Source organism: Halyomorpha halys, unplaced genomic scaffold (assembly GCF_000696795.3).
Source record: "Halyomorpha halys isolate HHAL.00 unplaced genomic scaffold, Hhal_1.1 Scaffold367.1, whole genome shotgun sequence".
NCBI classification, from domain to species: domain Eukaryota; kingdom Metazoa; phylum Arthropoda; class Insecta; order Hemiptera; family Pentatomidae; genus Halyomorpha; species Halyomorpha halys.
In genome coordinates, this window is record NW_027115775.1 from 119,704 (window position 1) to 144,314 (window position 24,611).

The following is a 24,611-nucleotide window of genomic DNA, read 5'->3' on the forward strand; positions in this document are numbered from 1 at the left end:
TATCCTTTCTAAATACTCCACTAGTACCTGTTGAACAGATTCAATACTTAGGACTCCATCTTGACAAGAGATACTTGGAATCCATGTACAAGACTGAAATGACAAGAAACTGCTCTTAGATTCCGATTGCTACAACACTTACTTGACCAATGCTCTAAACTTCCCATTCACTTCAAAAAATTAGTATACACTACGATAATCAGACCAATTTGGACATATGGAATTGAGCTCTGGGGCTCCACCAAACCATCAAATTCCTCCCGCATCCAATCATTACAATCCAAAATCCTTGATGCTCCTTATTACGTTACAAATAAACTCATTCACAAAGACCTTAACATCCCATTCGTTGCAGAATTGGCTCAAAACAGATATGTGTCTTTTCATTCCAAAATCCTTAACCATCCTAACCCATTAATTCTTAATATTTCATCCTTAACAATCCCTGATAATCCTCCGAGGCGTCTGAAAAGAAGATGGCCACGGGACCTTCTAATTTAAATTAATGTTTGAAGTACCACCGATGGGTGGTTCCTTCCCAAGATTTTCAAGTGTATATAAAACATACAACATATTTACATATTGTATTATTTTGTACAGTTGTAAATTACATTAACTAAAATAAAAAAAATAAAAATGTCATCACTTAAATCTTAGATTATTTTCAATAAGCACTGTTTTCAATTATTTTTGACAATTAGTGGACACTGACACTCTTCAAACTTGGTAGGTCTATTGAAGTAAAAAAGTTGGACAACTTTGGTCCTGTGACATTTACCATAGGTTATAAATTAAATGGAAATAGATTGTTAGGTCTAAAGAAGTTGTTCAAACTTCTTTCAGTTTTTTATTTATAAATTCAAATCTGTGCTTCCTATTGAAAACATTCTACTTCAAGAATTATAGAACAATAAATTTTGCTTTATTTACCCAATATAATTTTTTTTTTTTTTTTATCATGGTTTAAACATGATGTTTACCAACTTATCCAAAATTTGATGGTTCCAGAGTTTCCAATGTACAAAAATTTACCTAGGAAGTGACTGTTCCAAATAAAAGAAAGTAATAGAAAAAAGTTGTTTACTTTCAAAGTTATCATTCAGTTACTACCTAATATTTTGGTTTGGTTAAATATACAAATTGATATTTGAAATGTTCTATTTCTCATGATATGCTTAGCAGTATGAAATAAAGCTATTAAATTAATTTAGAAAAGCTACAAATAAAAAGAGATGAGGAAAAAAGAAAATGTGCTCAATATTCTGAAAAAGACATTAATTTAATTAGTGTTTTTCTGAAAAACAATCATGTCTGATATAAGTGAATAGTCCATGTGTTTATTTTAAAAATATTTCAACCCCTTCCTTTGAATCTCTTTCTTTTTTCACATTGTATTGTTATTGCTTTAGTTGCTTTCAGCTCTGATGAATAGTTATGTCCGTTAGGTATTTTAAATGGAAAATGATTGGTATTTTTTGGAAACAATGGGTAATTATGCTGAAAGGAGAAACAAAGCTTTAAAATTAATCAGATTTATTGAAAACAGAAATAGGATAAAAATTTAGTTTATCAAGAACTTTAGTTCAAACAATAGTTACAGATAGAGAAAAACTACACGTGAAATAAAAAAAGTCCATCCTCAATGGATGTTTCAAAATTGAATAAATTCAATTTTATGTCTTTTTTTCGAGCAGAATTCGACTTAAGAGTCACTTTCAATGGAATAGAGTATAACAAAAGTGAAAGGACTGCCTGTATTTTAATTTGAAAACTTCTCATTTTGTCCCATCAAATTCACTTAGTACTGTTCACTTAGTAGTATATCCTGTTAAATACTGACTTTTCTTTCATTTTGCTTATTTATTAAAAAATCTCAATGCTCAATACTCTTTTTTTGGTATTTATTAAAAACATTTACTTCAATGTAATCAATGATTTGAAAATAATACTGAGATGCATTTTCCTATAAATACTGAGAAGTATTTATTATTTACTTTAGAGAAAAGTGTTTCATGTTTTTATATATATAATGTCAGAGTTTGCTCTTTACTTTTTGCTAGAGTATCAATTTTAAAATTTTGTTTCATTTGTAGAAACTAAAAACACAATAGGGTAAAGGCATCTATTATTGATATGTCACAAATTATTAATGTTTGAATCTTAAATATGATAGGATAAGTGTTCAAAGTCACGAAGGATTTCAAACTTGGCGCTATTTCAAAGCCAAACTAACCAGCCACTAATTTCTGCCAAAATTAATCTCCATTGTGTGAATTTGTGGAAAACGCAAACTTTCACTCCATTTGCTGGAATCATTAAGATTTCACTGAGAAGTTGACTCCAAATTTTGTCTATTTTATCTTATCCAGTGTTCATTAAGCTATTTTCACAGGCTTCAGTTTTTTAATACATTTTGAAACCTCTTCCTGGTGATGTGAATATCATTTTCAAATATACATTTCAATTATACTAACAGCTATTATGGGTTTCAAATATTGCATTATTGTAAAAATATTTGAAAAATGTTGTTACAGTGTCAATAATTGGTGCCTTTACCCATTATACAATAATGACACTTGTAATTTTTAATGTAGTTTTAGTGGTTCATGAAGCTGCAACTTATTCCTGGTCAAATAAACTACTTTTAACAATTTTTAAACAATGGTGAAGTTAGATGTTGTTTAAGTATATCAACTTATATAGTTTTGGGATAAAAATGTCCGCATTTTATCACACTTTACCCTGTAGATGGAATGTTGTAGACTCTGTTTTATTGTGGTTAGTTGATAAATAGGTTGCAAGGAAATTTAATTCCTTAACTTCTACGTTTTGCCATTTATTGGATTTAATGATTTAAATTGTATATTATAAATAATATTTCAGCTGAAATATTATTTTTATTCTCTCTTTCTCTATCAACCAAAATTCATTTTTAGTATGTTAACTAATTTTAATACTACAATTATACTTATATTGTGAAATCTGTTAATTGATGAGAAATGAAACCTTTTGGTTTTTCCCTCAATGTCTGTTGCTTTGAAGTCTGATTGTTGAATATATGAAATATTCGGTTTTATGTATTTAAAAAAAAAATATATCACCCCTTGTATGTTAATTACCCATGATGAACTGTGAAACCAAAGATATTAAAAAATGTGTCTGTGGAATTTCAGCTTGATCAGTACATTTTATGGCAGTTAAGGAGAGAGACCTATGAAAAATGATTAACTCCCTTTAATTATGAAGATAACCCCCATTCCAACAAAAAAAAAAAAAAAAAAAAAAAAAAGAACCTTGCTCTTATGGCTTTGCGATTTCCTCAGGGGAAATGTGGAGTAAGTGACACACAAGGTCAGTAAATGAAGTTGTTGAGGTTCCTTATATAGAAGTGGTTGGTTACTGCAGTACAGTTTCTGTTGGCTTTGAGAAGGATTTTTTTTATTTTAATTTTTTTTTTAGATTCATTTGCAATTAATAAAAATTAGATAATTAGAAATTGATTACATTGTTGTAGAGTCAAGTTTTAATTTAATATTTTAAATAATATGTATATTTTTGCTTTTATAATACCTTCTGCTATGCTTTTTATTTATGTGTATTTGTGTATTATTGATTTTTCTGTATGTGGTATTTGGGAGACGGTTATGTTTTCTATATTTGTTCAAAAATCTACTTTAATTTTTTTAATTCAGATTGCACTTTGTATAACTGATGTGGTGTCAGATTTTAATATGTTTAACTACAGCTTTTTATTTAATTTAAATTAGTTATGTGTGTTAATATTTATTTTATTCACTTTTTATCTTGAGATAATTTTAATTTTTAGTACAGCAATACAAGTCCATCAAGTAGTCCACAAAGTCCTCCTTCACCTACTAGTTCATTGTGTAAAATGAGTCCAGTTGAGCCAAATAACTATTATATCACTCAAGAAGATATGACACTACAACACCATTTTGAGCAATTTTCTGTGGTAAGTATTGTTTATCTAATGTATTAATATAGAATATTTTTTTTAACCTAATATGATAAGATATAAAAAGCTTATGTTGATAACCTCAAAAATTGACTATTGTTGTATTATTTAATGATTGAAAACATGTTTTGTAGAGATTTTTGAGGATATTTTTTTAAAATTCCCATGAAGGTATTATTATAACTTTTTCAACATGCAAAAGTGGCCAAGGCTAACATATGACTTACGGAAAATAGGAAAGATTAGAATTCACATAGTGTTTACATAGGTCTCGTCAGATGCTCATTGCCACTTACTTGCGATAATATTTTTGAATATTGTTTTCAGTTTTAATTACTCAAGGCTTACTGTAGTATAGTTATTTTATAAGTTTTGGTTACCAGTTTTATTAAAAAAAAATGTGTTTTAATGAATAATTTGTTTAGCGTTATTTGATATATAATTGTAACAGTGTAAAAGTGTGCTCTTATATTATTTTTTCATTTATAGTATTTACATAATAAACATCAATGTTCTATAATTTGTCTTTCCATTAAATAAGCTATTCTCATATTCTTTTCAACCTTTTTTACTTACTTCCCAGGAAATCATTAAGGTAATTACATGGGTATTTTGTTATTAATTCAATGTTTGAGTTTAATAATCATGAAGTGATCATAAAATATGTTGGTCTTTGTGTTTGTGTATGTTTTTATTATCAGTAGAACCTAGTTATTATTTTCTTTATTTTTGCAACCTATTTTTTTTTTAATGATTTTTTTTCTATATTTTGTATTTATCCTGGTAACTTGATTGATAGTTTAGATTTGAATGCTATTTATTATTCCTTTGTGGAAGTGACTTTTTCTTTAAATTTATAACTAAAGTTAAGTCCGCACCAGAACATTGTTATGAGTCTTTGTTGCAGAACTGCCCTGATTTAATGTTCCACGTCTGATTAGGAACTGCCCCACAATAATGAGTTTCATTTACACTTCAAAGTATAATGCTGCAGAAAATGTCTTCGGAATTAGCCCTCGCAAGTCTCTCTGTTTTCCTTTGTGGAAGTGACTTTTCCTTTAAATTTGTAGCTAAAGTTAAGTCCACACCAGAACATTATTATGGGTGTTTGTTGCAGAACTGCCCTGATTTAATTTTCCACATCTGTTCAGGAACTGCCCCGCAATAATAAGTTTCATCTACACTTCAAAGTGTAACTCTGCCGAAAATGTTTTGGGAATTAGCTCTCGCAGGTCTCTGTTTTACTTTTAATTCTAATTAAATATCAAAATAAACAATAAATGGAAAAGATGGTGGATTCAGATACTGTTCAGTGCTAGCAATGAGTAGTGCCATGATCCTCCTGGATTTATTAAAACTGGAAGATAATAGTGTGTCAATTTTTTAATGATACCAGTAATTTTTAATGTCTTCTACAAATGGTTGGATACAAGATTAATAAACATAACTCAAATTTAAGAGTTTCGATTTTGCCCATTATGAGACTGGTTTTTCATATTGTGAAATAAATGTCCTTATTAGTTGCAGTTTCTGTTGTTTATATGTGTGGTATCTCTCAAGCAGTTGTTAATTTAAAGATATTCAATTAGTTTACGGTAATTTCAATTGTTCACATTTTGAAAAATACAAAAAACATGTCAGATGACAATAACTTGTGAACTTCAGACTGGGCCAAACTTCGCCTAAACACATCCAGAGTACCAATGTATTGTAACATTGTCTCAGAGAATCCCTTTTAATGTAAGTCAAAATCTTGTGTCATGTTAACCCTCACTACACTACGGTTACAATGGAACATGTTAGGGTCTGAAGTGCAGCCTTCTGATTCAAACCCAATACAGTCCCGCTAAAATGATTTACATTAAGTCCTGGTGTGAACTAGCCTTAATAGTTGATTGCTTTTATAAACCATTTTGTTTTTATTATTAAGTAATTTATTATTTGTTATTTGTCATAATCATTAATTATGAAATGATACGTTCTAATAAAATTCTTTGTACAAGGAATGAAATACTAGTGTGAATTTGAAGTAATTTTTACATTGCTGTGCCTTGAAGATGCTCGTTTTAAAAATGCATTTCAGTTTTTTTTTTTTTTTTTTTAGAAAATTAGTTAAATTTCAATATCAGTTCCTTTCAAACTTATTCGTATTCTTCTTCTTTCTTTTTTGAAAAACTTTTTATGGTTTTGACATCTTTTCTAATGAAGGAATTAATTTAAATTGTTTTAATTTTCATTATCTTGTGTTATATTTTGTAGATTTTTAATAGTTTTCCTTTATATTGTGCTAATATTTTCATTTTTTTTTAAATTATCCTTGTTAGTAATTTTGTGATACTCATGTTGAATGCATTGTTATTATTACTATAATTATTGGAAAAAATACAAAATTCATCATTTTCCATTGTACGAGGGCTGTCCAGAAAGTAACAGACGTTTTGGCCTATCCTATATTCAGTACGCATCCAGCTGTTATAGCATGAGGACTGTGCGTTCTTCACTTTGCTCTCTATGAGTCATTAAAATGTACCCTGCAATAGAAAATCTCGCCACTTGTAAAGTGTGGTCTGTGATTCAGTTTTTATTGGCTCGAAACAGCAGGCCAATTAAAATTTATCATCAGCTTTGTGATGTTTACGGGCAGTGGATAATGAGTGAAAGCCGAGTGAGGCAATAGTGCATTGATTCTAAAAATGGCCATACCAATGTTCACGATGAGGACTGCACTGGTGACCTGGTTATGCAATTCAATGACAAAATTCGTGAAAACCATCATTTCATGATTACAGAACTGTTGGAACATTTTCCCCAAATTTCACGGAGTTTGGTGCATCAAATTATGGTAGAGAAGCTCGGTTACCACAAATTTAGTGCTCGGTGGGTTCCGTAGATCCTAACGGAAGACCATATATAGAAATAGAGACTGGCTGCAGCACTGACTTTTCTCCAAGAATACAGCACAAATGGTAATGCAGTTCTGGATCATATCGTAACTGGGAATGAGACTTGGGTGAAGCATGTCAGCTGTGAAACAAAACAGCAGTTGATGGAATGGGCGCACATACATCCTCCCTAGAAACCACGAAAGTTTTTTTAAACAGTGACAGCAAGAAAGGTCATGGCAACTGTGTTTTGGGACTCCTAGGGAGAGCTTCTCATTGATTTTCTGGAACATGGAGCAACAATCAACTCAGAAAGGTATTGTGAAACACTAAGAAAGTTACGAGGCGCCATAAAAATAAGCGTTGGGGAAACTTAGCACCTAAGTGTTGTTTTTTCACGACAATGCTCACACTACACATGGCCAATCGTACCTGGGCACTCTTGGATGGTTTTGGATGGGAGGTGTTTGACCATCCACCATACAGCCAGGATTTGGCACCGAGCGATTACCACCTCTTCCCAGCAATGAAAAAATGCCTCGGTAAACAATGCTTGATACTGACACCGAACTACATGCCGGTGTAAACCAGTGGTTGAAATTGCAGGCGGCAGATTTCTACAGAGAGGGTATTGAAAACTTATTCCACGGTATGTTAAGTGTCAATTTAAACGGTGATTATGTAGAAAAATAGCTTAAGACTGTACCTTTCAAATGTATCATCATAAACTTTGAGTTTTTCAATTTGTAAATCGTTTATTTCAAAACGTCTGTTACTTTCTGGACAGCCCTCGTATATATATTTTACTGCTGTATGTATTTCATTCTCTCTTTTTTAAATTAATATAACCTCTGTATTAAAATAAAATAAAAATGTGTCCACATAATTATAATTTATTGATGAAAATGGAAATTAAAAATGATGGCTTTTTATAAAGTTGTGTCAGTAATTGTTCTGTTTAAATTTCATTTGTTTTGATAATTTTTTTTGAAATAGTGTTAAATAAAACTTTGCTTTTATATTTAGTGAAAGCACTTTTTGGAAGTTTTTTTTTTATTGTCTTAATAATTTGAAAATAAAATTATCTTTTAATAATTTAAAAATAAAAGTTAAGTAATGAATAATACTGGTTTACATAATATGATATATACCTTACTTTCAATAACAACCTTGAAACTGAATTTGTTAGGAAATCCTAAGACATTTTATTGGGTAAGTAGTAATCAAATTTACCTTGTCTCCAATTTTTAATTGATTGATCGTTGACAAAATTTGCACAATTGTCAAGGACGAGTTAGGACTTCATTTTATAGCTCCATTGAGTTTTTTTCTAGTATTTACTGAAACATTAATATGCCTACCTACAATATGCACTTTAAGAAAAACAAAATGGAATTACTTGATATTTTGAAAGGGGATTTTCTTGTTACCCCCTTGTTTCCTTCTCTTTTTTGTTTAGTTTACCCTACCGTTCCATTTCTGACATGGGAGGAGGGGAGGGGTTATTCTTAGGTAACCAACATATTCTATCCAGATTGGGAAGATTGAGTTCTTACTACGTGGGACCATTACAAAATAAAAGTCAACCATCCAGGCCAGAATCCCACCAGCACTGCTACAGACTCGAGGTGATGCCTGGCTACAATCGCCTCATGTTACCTCCTCTGTTGCTATAATCCAGTACTTAGACCCACTGTTGCTATTTTTCATCATAAAACTGGGTAGGATGGAAAAATATATTAATAAATGTTTTTGGACAGCAAATGCTCCAAATCATTTGCAATTTAAACAAACATTCTGTAAAAAAATTACCACCAATTAGAATTTACAACTATTGAATCAAAAAGACCATTGTTAACTCGTTCCATTATTGGAGCTTTCAATGATATAGATAATATAATATTGAATGAAAAGTATATAATTTTTTAGTATGAAATATATCAATTAATTACAAAACCATATAATTCATATATTTTATGTTTAACCCTTTAACGGGCTTGAGCCCTCAAACGCAGGATGAAAATTTTTTCGTGTTAATACAATGGATATTGGTTCAATAAGGACTAACACTTGATGTAGGTTAAACAAAAAACTGGATGGGACAAATATTACAAGTGCTACCAGGCATATCATATTTCATTTAATTTTTTGCATACTATGCATACTTTTTATTAGATACTATGTATATATATTATCACTTATTGACACAATAAACATATATGCTTTACATATATTTTATTCATTGGAAAGAAAAACAAATTGAAATAATAAAAGTTTTAGGAATAGGTATATTCTTATGAGCAACAGCTACGTAAAAGAAATATATATGTTTAAGTGATAACATTGAGAAATAATCAAAAGCTAAATATCTCTACTGTTATAAATAATTTTACCAGTTTCGATTAAGGATTGATTTATGATTTTCTTAGATGGCTATATCTGAATTTTTTTTTCAGTTTAATTAAAGTAATAAAATTATATTAAAATATAACAATATTTATGTGTATAAATATATAAATGTAGGAAGCATGGTGGCACTATAGTAAGGAACTATGCTACTATGTCCCAGGACCCCGGGTTCAAATATGGCTGGACAGATAATTATTTTCTGTTAGTCATGTGTTAACCCTGTGGGTTCTGGAGTCCTCCTGGGGCCCTCCCAGCCTCATAAATTGGGTACTTTTAATTGGGTAAAAATTTGGTGGTCGAGTGTGATTCTGATCAAATTACTTCCGTAAAATTACCGTACCGAGAAAATTCATTCTTTCCTATTGAAATAATTACTAATAATATCTTAGTGAGAAAGTACAATAATATCAAAATGGCACTATTATTATCTTAGAAAATAGTACTAAAGAAAACTAACATTTTTCTCCAATGCCGGTAACTCAAATTGGGAGATTCTGGCCTTATGTATCTCACCAGATTCATATATTGAGTGTGTTTACAAACAATTCCAAGCCAGTAAATGTATTTTTCTGTACCTTACACCATCTAGGGGAATGTAAGCGAACTGTTTTAAATTGGAAATTCCCACTTTTTGGGGTTGGGATAAATAGGCCTTTGCATGTTAAAGGGTTGAAAAATGCTGGAAGTATGAAAAGTATTAAATAAATTATATCTGTGTCTGTCCAGCTGATATACAAAATAAAAGTTTAATGGCTAATGTTTTGGGAAAATAGTTATGTTTAGAGTGCATTACCTGATTTACCTTAAGCATATATTCATGATTTTCTCTCGCATCAAATTAGTTTCTCATATATATTTGTTGAACAGTCTTTTCTTTGAAGTTAAGTTCACGATAATTTATTATCGTAACTTTTTACTTCGGTAGGATAACTTGATCTCTCTTCTAGCATGATTCTTTTTCTTTTAAGAAGCAAAGTATTTACTATAAACTTGGACTGAGTGTAGCACTAAAGGACATAAATGGAAGAGAGTGGATTTATTGAGAAATTTCTTTCTATAGATTAAAACAGAGAAAGAGCTACTTGAAAACGTTTTGATCATTCCTCAGAAAATTGAAACTTATTTGGTATGTTGTAAACTGAAAATTTCCTTTTAATGTTAAAATTCTTAAAGTTACTTATAATTTTTTTTTTTATTAATGCTAAATTATTCAAAATTTTTGTTCAGTTCAAACATAAGACATGAAATTTATACCAAAAAGTTTAAAATGTGAAATTTCAGGCTAAACAAAATCAAAAAAATTTAATGAGCATGCCTTTATTTATAAAAATAGATTGTTCTTGTTTGATTTCAAACCAGGGAGAGAATAAAATAATTTTCAAAGTAGAAAAGTATAAGAAACTGTTGATCGTTTGTTAGTTGACCCAAACTTCTCTTTTTAGTTTGTCTATGTCAATAAATCAATATGCAGGCTTCTTATCTTTTCAGTTTGTCTATGACAATATGAATAAATTAAGTAATATGAGTCTTGGTTAGTGTGATTAGTTTGTATTTTTAGATCTGTGATAGGTATTTTTTTTTTTAGTTTGTTGTTCTATATCAGGTGTTCTTAAAGTTCAACAAAAGTTATGAATTTTAATACACAGTAGAACCCTTGTTAACCAGCCACATGGGGCCTCGGACCCTGACCAGTTTCTACTTTTGCTGGCTAATCTGGGGTGTAGGTATTTCAAAAGAAATATTAACAGGAATGTATGAATAACACTGTTTTATGACGAAACCAGATTTTTGTGCAGTAAAAACAAAATCGTGCAGTAAAAACTCAAAATGTGTATAAAATAACCAAATCGAGTAATAATCGACCTAATTGTTTAATTTATAATAGTAATACATGGAAAATTTACCTAACTTTGTTTGAATCAAATTAAACCCGCTAATACTCTGCATTTATGCAAATATACATAAAAAAGTAAACTACTCTGGTTAAAAAACTAAAATATTGTTCATGATTGATGAGATATGAGGAAGCTTCTTGTATAAAACGATTTTATATTCCTATTATGAAGGCCGGAATACGATTATTTAAAACTTCCTCAATTTTAAGTTTTAGAAAAATATGCCAAGTACTATGCAGAAAGGAGTATCCTAAAATTTCACATACCATGTTCACTTAAAAATGTATTGGTACATTCATATTGATCAGATCAATTGATTTAAAATAATATAATAATAATAATATAGATATAAAATGAGATTCCTACTAATCAAAGCAGTCAGACGTATGGGCTAGTGGCAGACTAGGGATCTGAGTTAAAAAACAATAACACTACACTGTCTATAACAAGCTTATTGTAGAGAGACTTTTTCATATTTAACCTTATACCCCTTATACCCTTTCATAGCCACTGGTTAATACTATTCCAAGAACATTCATCACTTGTGTTTACTAGTTTTTTAGGTCGAAGTTGAATCCCCTTGTAAACCAATGCATTGCTTAATCACAAATTTGTAAATTTTATACTATAAATTAAATAAGGAAATAAATAATAAATGTTGGCATACACACACCTATATTTGTATAATATGAGAAATTTATTTTAAACATTAAATTATATGGAACAGAATTCAAAATTTAGCTCAAAAAGAGTAAAATGTGCAATTTTAGAAAAAAAAAAAATCCAAAATTGCAATTTTGTGCAAAATAAAATTGGTTTTATTTGAATGGCTTTTCCGTGATTCATATTTCTTTCTGTTGAGGTTTGGTAGAATTTGAAGCCAGGGAACACAAGATGCAATTGCACCAAAATTCGGTTTCTATTTCTGGCATATAAATATTATACATTTGAAAACATATAAGATGAATGAATTATGTTCAATAGAAAATTAGATAATTTTACAGCAAAGTTATTTTTTTGGTAAAGTCCTTTATTTTCTTTTGCTTTAAACATTTTCAGAATTTTTAAATACAAAATCCCTACATTTTTTCATAATTAGAATATCTATTAGTATCCTTTTCTCTGTCATTAATTTTTTTCCTTCTACACCTGTTAATGCTTGGTTATTTTTCTGAGGTTCTACTGCACATCCTAAAATTTTAATCTTAAGCTTTTGTTATTCATCTTTTTGAACTTGAAATGAACCTTATAATGTTGTTACATAATCAAACAAAGTTAAGATCGCTTTGTGTTTGTTTTAAATAGATTTTCTTTTTTTGTTCTTATTAAGTGTATTTTGTATTCTTTCTCATATTTCATACCTTGATATACCTCATCTTTTTCTCTTATTAGTATTTTTAAATCACTATTCTTCACTTCCCAGGGGGTTCCTCTATTCTATGAGTCTTTAATTTCTTATGAAGTTTTGAATGCATAATATTGAATTAAATTAATTTAAAACAAACTAAAATTATTGAATATTTTTAAGACTTTAATGGAACAGGAACCAGGTACAGTGTATCAATATTATAAAAACACTTGCATTTGTTAATAATTTAACAACTCATTCTTAGAAGTATATAGAGGATTGAATTAGGAAGCTGTAAAAAATAGTACAGCTGCCTGCAACCATCGTGGAAGCGACTCAAAGTAAAATATTTGATTTGTATAAATTTCCATTCAGCCATTTCTGGCAATTAGTCAAATAGTTGGAATATGAATTGTTATTTAAGTAATGTACTAACTTTTCAATAGTGGGGGAGAGGGGAGAATTCTGCTGAGGTAGGATTATAATTAAAGATTTTAAAATTTTTTTGATTAGATTTTATTACTTAATGCTCTGTTATATAATCAATTTCAATGATTTGCTTATTTTGGTTAATTAACAAACAATATTAGTTTTTCCCATAAATCAAAGACTAATATTAAATACTTTTTTATACTGTTAATTTTAATTTTGATCTTTGTATGAAACTGTGTTTCTTATTGCTGAAAATTAGCCATTAATATTAATCATGTTATTTAACTTTTGTAGAGGGAAGACAGTTGCCCTAAATTAAGAAGCCATGAGATGACACAGGACCCTGGTTATTTTAGTACTTCGCCGCACCAATATTCTCGTGTGCCACTGGAACATGCTGCAAGTACTCCGTCCAGCATACCCGATATTATACTCACGGGTACTTTTTCAATTTTCAAGTATGAAATAATAAAAATATTTTCTATGTTTAGTGTGAAGCTTATTCATTTTTATTTTCTACCTAGATTTTTCAAATGGTGAGGATTTGGGAAAAGAATTTGGGGTCAATATGGTCGACAATTTAGATCTATTTCCCACTGATGAATGTCTCAGAGAAGGACTTGTCCCTATAGATATAGATGGATTGCAAATGCTTACAGATCCTAGCATGATTGCTGATCCAGCTACTGAGGATCACCTAAGGCTTGATCGATTGTAAACTTTTTTTTGTAAAAAGGTAAGGTATTATATTTAATTTCTTTCTTTATTTTTAAAAAGAGTATTATGAAGTTTTCATTGTCATGAATATAATTACTAATCAACTCAAGCATACATTATATAAAATAAAAAACTGCTGGGCATGGATTTTGTTGTAAATAAATATAATGTTTCTCCTATATGTGGTGTTATGCGAGCCCTATTTTTTCAAATTGCAATAAATCTCTTATTTGTGAAGCCTAGAACACCAAAACTTGAAATTTGAATTGAACCATCCAACTAAACAAAGTATGTTATTTATGTTTCCTTAATGATGGCAGCTGATATTTCATCACAACTATGCATGTAATTTTTTGGGTTATAAGATGGATGTGAAACAAAAAATTATAAAAATAACAAAATTGTTAAAATAATAATGAAGAAGATGGAAATGATGTAAAAATTATAGATTAAAATGGATAATTAAAAGTCCTAGATCACCAGTTTGAATTCTGAACATCTCACTCCACTATCTAGCAATGTTATCGTGTGGTGGATGTTGTCTTGTCTTCTCCTATCCTAACACTATCCTTACCACGTATGCCGAGGACACATGTATACTTACAGTTAATATAACTCTTTAATTGCTTCCCAAACCTTCCAACCCCATATCACAACCATCGAAGAATGGTGTCGTAATTAGAGGATTAAAATAAATTCCATGAAATTACCTTTAGCCTTCATCGTAAACCTACCGACTGCCCTACAGTATCCTTTAATAATGTTGCTCTTATTCCTATTGAATAGATCCACTATCTTGGACTACATCTGGACCATTGATTAACTTGGAATCCTCACACAAGACTGAAAAGATAGTTTTTTGATGTAGAACAGGCTTTTGATCGAGTCTGGCACCCTGGACTGCTTTACAAACTCTGTAAATTCTTACCTCCCACATACTGGAATTGACTGCATGTCAATTCCAACTATTACAGCACTTACTAAACAAATGGTCTAAACTTCTAACTATTTACTAAAGACTGATCTACATGACTATAATAAGACCTATCTGGACATATGGAGTTGAACTTTGGGGCTCCACTAAACCTTCAAACTCCAGTATCCAATCCTTACAATTCAAATTCCTTTGAGAAATCCTCAATTCTCCCTACTTTGTCGCAAATAAAATCATCCATAAAGACCTTGATGTTCCATATGTAACCGATCTAGCCCGAACAAGATATCAATCCTTCCATTATTAACTTTCTAACCATCAATACCCTCTAGTTTCTAACCTTACTTCCTCTTCCGTTCCTGGAAATCCTCCGAGGCGCCTGAAAAGAAGATGGCCATGTTAATGTAAAGACATCATTAGAGTGCTACTAATGGGTAGTTTCTCTAGACGCCTGTATCACTCCTTTATAAACTTAAATCAAATTTACGGGATATATTATTATGTAAATACAGTTGTAAATGTCATAAATAAATAAAATAAAATAAAAAGTATGGTATTAAAAAAGAAAGTTATGTACAAAATAAAAGTTATATACAAACCAAAGATACGTTCAAAAATAAAGATTATTGTTTAAAGAATTAAACATAAGGATACTAAATAAATTATAAAGATTAATTAGAAAGTATTTAAAAATAAAGTTAATTCAAATAAAAATAATAGAAGATGGTGCTTAAGAAGTAAGAGAGAAGTTTTCACTTAGAGCTATTTGTGGAGGCAGTCTGCTGGAACTGGGAACCAGTGAAACTAGAAAACGGAAACAGCCAAGAAAGCATCTTATCTCTCCGGATCCCACTCCTAAAAATTTATAGATACGGTCTTGGTAATTATATTTTACTTGCTCATGATTTTCAAAGTAGATTTTCACACGCATTGTTGAATTACTAATATATAGCATAAAATATTTCATTTAAAACACTGTTAACTCCTTTTTCCACGTTTTTCATGATAGATTTTTCAGATCTACCTCCTAATTTTTCCAAAAGTTCCCTTTGCTCATAAAAAAAATTATAGAACTGATCTCCCTCAATCAGCTCACCAAAAAAAATACAAGAAAAAAAAACTAACCAAATTAACTATTAAAAAGTTAATATAAACTGTCTAGTGTATTACTTAACTATATTTAAAAATAAAAAGAATATTTGTATACTTTTTATAATTGAATTTTTAGGTCTTATTGTCAGGGTGGTTTTAATATGCTCATTTGACATTATATAATAATGTCATAAGTTTGTCAGAGCGAAGAAACTCCTAAATCTCACAAAATCTATAGCTGTTAGTATAGACAATTTGTTGATAGCTATTGTCACATTAGACCTTCAAAAATAAATTTTATCGATTTTAAAGTTGGGTCTGCCATTTTGGAAGTTAATCATTGAAATTTTCTCGTTGGTTACAGGTTATAAGCTATAATTTGTCATTTTTCAAGTTTAATTTAATAGTTTAATACCTGAGCTAAAAGTAGATTAGAATTGTATTGATGAGTGAGTGAGTGTGACCATGTGACTCATTGCCTGTGAGGAGATTGAAATGAAAAACTTGGAAAAAAAAGTTAGTATAGTTTAAAAAAATATTTTATAACATATGTTAGTAAATCCTCAAAGATTTTTGGAAAAAGTTATTTTGAAAGATTTGTTCGAGTAGAACAGTCTAATTAACAACAAAAACGCCTTTTATCTATTAATTTCATTCTGATGGGATTGGAAGAAATTAGAAGTATTGGTTTTTTCCAATCCCAGTTTCTGCCTTTAGACTCTTTTATGACTTTAGGACATTTCAGGTAAAAATAAAACCCTGAGTTTTAATTCAAAATAGTAACATACTCAGTTAAAAACAACAAAACGCAAGAACCACTTACCGTACAAATCAAAAATAACTTCATCCTATTAATGAACCATAGAATAAAAACTTGTGTTTACACTCCATCTGGCCTTTTCTAATATACAGGTTGGTATGTTAGTAAAACATATATACTAACTGACTAAATCAAAGAGTGGAACTGACACTGGCGACAATTACAACTAAAACAACAAAACAACTAAAGGAGACAGCCATTATACAAATAGATGATTATCATCCCAAAAAACTATTACATACCTGAAGGCACCTATTACAAACTGACCCATTTCCTTACAGAACATGGGACGGACTAACCAACCAATACTTAAAGATATTGCACTTACAAAACACAGACACTTGTGACAGATGGAGTATACAAAATTTCCAACACATAGCACAACTGTTCATATATGCAAACAAAAAATTTTGAAATCATTGTAGCTTCTTGAACATCTCTAATGCAGGGAGACTCCATGGCCTCTGCCCGAACAAATACTGTATAGGAATACAGAAGTAACTAAATAATTCTTTAGCAGCATAGAAATAAAATCATGAAAGGATTGAACCATCTAATATAGACCTAAAATAGTGTTTATTCTGACCATGTATATTTTTATATACATTTTTAAGTGTTTTTAAAAATTGTATTTTTGTTTTTTGTTTTGCTCTTTACTCGATATATGCCAAACTAGGTCGTTTTAAATAGTTTTAGGGTTGTAAAATTTTTCCTATGCTGTTTCTTCTCTAGGGTTACTGTAGATTGCTGTTTTTTTCTTATTTAATTTGATTGTTTTGTTTTTTTTATATTATTTTTATCCAGAATAATGAAAAGTTTAAAGTAAATACCTATGAACAAAAACATTTATCTATAAAAAATATGAATTATAAACTGATCATAAAATAATAATTCCATAACATAAACTTGATTGAATATAAAAATTAGTGATCTCATACTATTTAATTTTACTTCTTCAGAAGTTCAGGAATTATAAAAGTGTAAAAAAATGAGAAATATGTGTAATTATATACCTTTCCTTAGTATTAGTCACATAATGATATTAATTCACAGATTGGTTTTTTAACAAGGACATAGTGATAACAAATAAATAAAGGTCACAATATTTGAGATTAAAGTATATCCTCTGTGATATCTTCTTCATTTTCCAGCACCAGAATAAATGTCACTCATTTTCTTTTTAAATACTCACTCTTTTGAAACTACTTTGAATTTAACAAAGACAATGTTATTTATTTAGTTTAGGTCTGTATTAACCCAGAGTTACACTTTGGTTCTTAAGTGAATAAATTAAAAGGAAATGTGTCCAAAAGACTGTTTACATATTAGGTTTGTTCCAATGACCACTTATGGTTTTCAAAAACTGTCAGAAGCATGCACAGAACAGATTTTGGAATGGAAAAATAGTAGTATATATGTATTTGATAGTTTTTGACAGTCAAGTGATCGTTAGAACATGCCTTTCAATTGAAAATTTAAAATGGCCTCTCATTTAAACTGAACTCAATAATTGATGAAAGGAATATGGTCCGGGTGCGGTCAAAAAAACTCAAATAGTAGAAATATACTATTTTAATGAGCCAACGTTTCGCCCCACGTTGCAGGGCTTCTTCAGGGCTATTTTGACGGCAGTCAAAACAAGGGCCCCGTGTGTTATATTAATTAATTATTACTCAATAATTGCGTTTTTATCTGGTATTTGGCTCAAACAAGACCAAGTAAGACTTAGTTCCTTTCCCAAGCTTCATTCAGTGTTAGCTCAATCACCTTGATAGGCCAAAAATTGGACGTACTTTGATTAATTTTACCATTTAGACGTGACTTCCACATTATTTAACAACCTTACATTTAATTATGTAAATAAATGTTTACATGTGTTAGGTTGTTGGTTGGGGCTTTTGGGCGTAAAACCCTGAGGTCATCAACACCTACGTTTCTCACTTCATAATTCTATTTCAAGATTGGAAATTCTTTAATTGCTAAATAAGTTTGAATAATTACTTATTTTAGAATTTTTTAATACATATGATTAACTTTTGAGTTTAGATCTTATTCAAAAGATTATTCCTTTTTAAGAAAATTAAAACCATTTCTATGTTTTTTTGGTCATCATTCAGGGCGTCCAAAACACTTGGTCCCACTCCCAATCTACCTAAGTTCTTGTAATAGAAATGACATTCTTCAAATATGTGACTGACTGTAAGTACACTGTTGCAGTATTGACATTTTGGCAGTGGTTGCTTATTGATCAGGTATGCATGAGTTAAATTCGTATGACCTATTCTCAATCTGGCTATAGCTACCTCCTCCCTGAGATTGGAACGGTTTTATGTGGTCCATGGTTTAATTGTTTTTAATTTGCTTGGCGGGCTTTCATTCCACATGGCTTGCCAACTAGCTAATATTTCATTTTTCATCGGGAGACTTATTTCTTGGGGTGTCAGAATAGCCGCACCCCGACCCGGAAGGGTAAGTGCTTGTTTGGCTGCAACGTCCGCCAGTTCATTTCCAGCGATCCCCACGTGACCCGGCACCCATATAAACAGTTTTTCCCAAGTTTTCTAGCATGTTGGTGTAATTGTGTACATGTGTTAGGTGTTTATAGTTACGCATATAAACAAGTTTGATGTCACCTGTTTCAATAAGGTCTTTATTGAATTTCTTTTAAACTGTGATCAATTTCAAAATTCTTAAATCATGTTTAAATGGATTCAAACATGCTATTTACTAACGAAATTTATTTAAATGCATTTTGAACAAGAAGAAGATGGTTGGGGGTGCGGTCAAAGAGAAACACAAATAAGTTGGATTAACCTACTTTATTGTACCAACGTTTCGTCTAGAGTTTCTAGCCTTCTTCAGGGCTGTTAGCTGGAAAATCAAACGCCTAATCAAATGGAAAATAAGCCAAAACGTTGGCACAATAAAATAGGTTAATCCAACTTATTTGTGTTTCTCTTTGACCGCACCCCCAACCATCTTCTCCTCGTTCGTCATCCACGGTCAACTATCTCTCATAATCATAAATGTATTTTGATGCATGTAATAGTGCAATTACCTACAAATTGTAAATAAATATAATAAAAATGTTTATTTACATATAACTACTACATTACTTACATTTAATTTAGATAAAATATAATAACTACACCCTCCTTGAAATAGAAAATCATAATGTTTAATAGAATAATAATCTAATTTTCCCTAATGTTTTTCTTTTTTCATTCACATTTGTAATATAATGTGTTTGTTTTGTTCGTACCAGAGTTGGGCAAATATTATTCGAATAACGAGAGATGAATACTTTTTTATTCATGAAGTTTCTACTCGAATAATCAATTATTCGTACTAAAACATATGATTAACCATCCAAATAATTTTTCATTTGTCATTATTTTACACGAATAATTAATTATTCGTACCAAACCTATGATTAACCATCCGAATACTTTTTTATTTGTCATTACTTTACATGAATAATCAATTATTCGGGCAAACCAATTTGAATAACCATTCGTCCATTTTATAGAAAAATAATCTCTTTTTCAAAAAATTAAATGATTAACCTTCCGATTACGTTTGTATAATAAAGACATTTTTTGTCTTACAGGTATACATATATATTTTATATTCGCGTATAGATTAATTAACTTTTCTGATTTCTTACATATAAGAGTCCATTTTTATGTTATGAGATATGCAGAATATGAAAATGCTATCGATTTTAAGATCGCGTATCGATTAATTTTTTCTTTCTTGATTTCTACTATGTTAGGGTCTCTTTATGTTTTGAGATATGCAGAATATGAAAATGCTATCGATTTTAAAAGCGCATATCGATTTATGTTTACTTTTCTGATTTCTAACATGTTTAGGGTCCCTTTATATGTTTTGAGATATATAGAATATGAAAATCCTATCGATTTTATGATCGTGTATCGATTTATTTTAACTTTTCTGATTTCTTATCTTAATAAAATAAATCGATACACGCTTTTTAAATTGATATTATTTTCATATTCTACATTTCTCAATACATATAAAAGGACCCTTGTCGGGATGTTCGGGATCAAGAAAGTTAAAATAAATCGATACGCAATAATTAAATCGATACACAATAATAAAATCAATAACATTTTCATTTTTGGCATATATTGAAACATAATAAGAGACCTTAACATGTTAAAAATCAGAAAAGTTCATATGAATCGATAAGCGATCATAAAATCTATATCATTTTCATATTTTGCATTCCTCAAACGTATAAAGGGACCGTAACATATTAGAAATCAAGAAAGTTATAATAAATCGATACGCGATGTTAAAATCGATAGTATTTTCATATTCTGCATATCCGAAAACCTAAAAATTGGCCCCTATGTGTTAGAAATAAAAAAAATTAAAATACATCGATATGGGATCTTAAAATCTATAACATTTTCGTTTTGTACTCCTCTAAATATGTGAAATGGGACCTTGAAGGTGGTAAAAAAATAAGGGAATTTAAAAAAAAAAAAAATGAAATTGTTATTCGAATAATATGTATTCGACTAATTTTCTATTTGATTAATTTTTCATTTGACTAATTTTTTATTCGATTGAAATAGTATTTTAAATATTCGAATAAAAAAGTATTCAGATTGTTTAGTCGTATTCTTATTCAAATAAAAATATATTCATCTCTCGTCAATTGATTAAAAACTTCAAATAAAAAAGTATTCGTCTCTAGTCAATCGAATAATTTTTGCCCAACTCTGGTTCGTACTAGCAAACCATCTCTATGGATATTTAACTATATTTATTGGATGTGGACTTATATTTATATATGGAGACTCTATTTATATTGGATATGGTTTTATATTTAATTTTAGTATATGTTTTAATATTTTACTATCTTATTTTTGTTTTCAGATCCTATTAAAATTGCCCTATCTTATCCTATTAAATTTGTCTTCTCTACATTTAATTTTAACTCGTTTTCTGGTCTCTAATAACATTCATTTAAGTCCTCATAGGACTTTTTTGTGGCTGGTGTTAGATTGGAAGATGTTAAGGACTGGTATATTTAGAAATTTTCATGTTATATATGGTGTTGGGAGTGATGGATTTGGAGAGGAATGTTATTTATAGAAATAGCAAACAGATTAGGGGACAGAGACGAACTTTAAGGGTCACTACAGGAGAGGAGAGGTTTTTTGGATGGAAGTTGAATTGGTACGACCACTTACAGTGACTAGAGAATGTTCTTCTGGGAAGTTTAAAAGTTGGTTTTATATAAAGTTATTCAGTGGTTTTGAAAGGTCAAATAGGAGAAAAGTTGGACGGAAGTCATGTAATAAGGAAGCTTCTGAAATTTTATTATTGGTCAAACTAAAGCGGTTTCCCATGATGAAGGAAAATTTTAAATATTTTTGGTGATTGATTGATTCCACCTTCAATTTCTTTTTACTTTTGGTTTGCTTTGTACTTCAAATTCTCTATTTCCTCTTAATTATATTTTATTCAAGTGACAGTATGTTGGTTAAACGATAATTACTCCATAAAAATATTTACTCTTCACTAAGGAAGAGAATCTTTATGTTACAGTGATAATTGTCGTTTTTATTACTCTACTATTCCAATGGCCTATGACAAGGAGTCATTCAAGATGAGTAAATTCAAGGTTTCCAAAATTCATCAATTCCATTGACAACTGTTTTATTTAATTGAAAGTACTCATGAAACTCGATTAAAAATTTTCTGATATTCACTGAAGAGACGAGTGTTGTCCTTAACATTCCAGTGTGCCGTAAAAGAGTCTGGGGAAGACCATCTGGACTGTTATGGAAAACTCTAGTCTCGTCTGTTATTCGATTTATCCTCAGTCCAAAGATTAGTGTTCTCTAGTAAAGAAAGGGCCTTTCACAAGTGTGTTGTGTTAACATTTGATTCACTCAATCTACTTCTGCCAGTTGATTCTGAGATTGGTATCCACAGAATATTAGTAACCCAGTTTTTAATGCCAGAAGTTGTTGAAATGAGGACATGAATTATACATTTTACTCATGAATTGCAATTTGTTATAGTGTGTAACTTTCATTGAAATTAATAAAATCTTATATAGTTATAATTTTTTTTCCATACAAATTTTACTTTATGTAAGGCTAAATTCATTTCTTAATTTTTTTTCATTTCCAGATCATCCCATCTAAAATGTTTTACGGAATGTCACAAAATTAGTTCATCAAGTGTTGTATGTTTACAGATGGTGGCAATGCTTAAGACTTTAACTGAAATTACCTCTCCGGTAATGCCAATCAAACGGAACAGCGTCAATATGTTAATGTTTATATTCACTATGAACTTTTAATATTTGTACATCAGTTAAGCCTATTTAATTAGACTCTATAAACTATGTTACAGCAATTTCGCCAGTTAAATTAAAAACTCAATGTCTTGCAGTAAAATAATGGACTATGTTACTGTTCTGTTGTAAATTGTAGTTATTCATTATATGAATTTATGTATACTTTTAACATTTTATAAGAGATATTTTATATACAAAGTCTTTTATTAATATAGTTAACCATTTACTCTAAAACCTCCCTAAATCAAATGAATGTTTTTTTATTAGTTTTGTATCCATTTATCCATTCCTAAATATGTATATATTTTTTTAAATGACCTAGTCCATCACTTTGTTTTATATTGTATTAGATAATTATTATGTAAAACATATATTCTAGAGATCTTCCTAATGAATATAAGTGTGAAAGTTTTTTAGCCTACTTTGAATTTATCAAAAAAGTAAACATACAGGTGGGCTGATCACTTTCTTTTGTAATATAAGAGATTTTAATTTTGAACCTAATTCTTTTAAAATCGAATAAACGTTGGTTTTTAGTTACCCTAGGACAGTTTTTATTCTTGTTTTTTTTAGTTCCCGTCACGTGTTTATAATAAATAAAATATTTTACCACCAATATTATCCATTCGTTGTTTAAATCTAAGCACTTTCTAACCTCTTCAATTATATAATTTTAACCTCATTTTTAATATTCAATAACAAATTTTAATACTTCAAATTTTCTAGATTCATGATTAAAATGAAAAATCACTTTACTGTTATGAATAATTTTTTTTTTTATCTACTTTCTATTTTCATTGTTGTTTCGATTATTATTATATTACTTTGTTTTGTTAGTTTTGATAGATGAAAATATTATACGTTTTATTATCGGGTCAGAAACTTTTTGACCTTGAGTAAACCAAATATAAAGTAATACATTTTATGAATTGTTTTCGTGTAAAATAATTATATATATAGCAACTATTAGTATGAAAATTACTTTTAGAACTTAACTGATTACCTCATGTTTGTTGTAAACGTTCAAGTTAATTTATTTTAAAGTTGTTTTTTTATTGTAAATATTTTTATAATTGGTTTTTAATTAGATGATTTTATTGATTAATTATTAAAAAAGTAAAAGATCTGTTTCCTTTTTGATTTTATTAATAAAACAGTTTAGTTACGATCGTAATCTGAGAATTTATTGCCAAACAAATAAGACATTTATGATTTTTGTTTTAAATATCTTCTAGTCCACCTGGAGGTATTTTGATATTTGTATATGTTAGTGATTCAAATTTGGCTAATAATAAATTATCTATATCTATAGATTTCTTTTTTTTGTTGTTGATTGTTTGTTTGATCTCTAAAATATTAATTTTACCCATTAGAATATATTAAATGGTATAACTTTTACAAGTAATGCTTTGCATACTTAGCTGGTTTTTCACTTATAAATTTTGATAAAAATGAAAAAAAATTTCTTGTTCCATTTTATTCTTCATGTTTATTTTTAATGTGCCTAATCAGTAATTTGAAAATTCCATTTTTGCTAAATAATTCTTGTTTTATTAATTTGACAGAAAAATGTTTCATTTTGGGGAGAAGATTTGAAAATACAATCATCTAATTGTTGTTGAAAACATTTTTTATTATAAAAACAAATAATATTTGATTAATTAGGATTATGGTTGTAGCTCATCAACACTATGTTGTATGACTGATGACAAGAAACTTTTTTTAGTTTGATCCTAAGGATTTATTATTTTTTTTTTTTT

The 24,611-nt window shown here is 29.3% G+C and overlaps 1 protein-coding gene across 2 annotated transcripts in view; it reads left to right on the forward strand.

Annotated features, from left to right (window-relative positions):
• Nucleotides 1–23,467, forward strand: part of LOC106681824 (CREB-regulated transcription coactivator) — a 43,731-nt gene extending 20,264 nt beyond the window's left edge. The window contains exons 7-10 of one of the 2 annotated variants that reach the window (XM_014422351.3): nucleotides 3,827–3,973; nucleotides 13,237–13,381; nucleotides 13,467–13,678; nucleotides 22,683–23,467. In XM_014422351.3, coding sequence (XP_014277837.1) covers nucleotides 3,827–3,973; nucleotides 13,237–13,381; nucleotides 13,467–13,660 — 486 coding nt within the window. In that variant the 3' untranslated portion in view covers nucleotides 13,661–13,678; nucleotides 22,683–23,467. The remainder of the gene's footprint in view (nucleotides 1–3,826; nucleotides 3,974–13,236; nucleotides 13,382–13,466; nucleotides 13,679–22,682) is intronic. The other variant, XM_014422350.2, reaches the window with a different exon arrangement.
• Nucleotides 23,468–24,611: the final 1,144 nt, after the last annotated feature.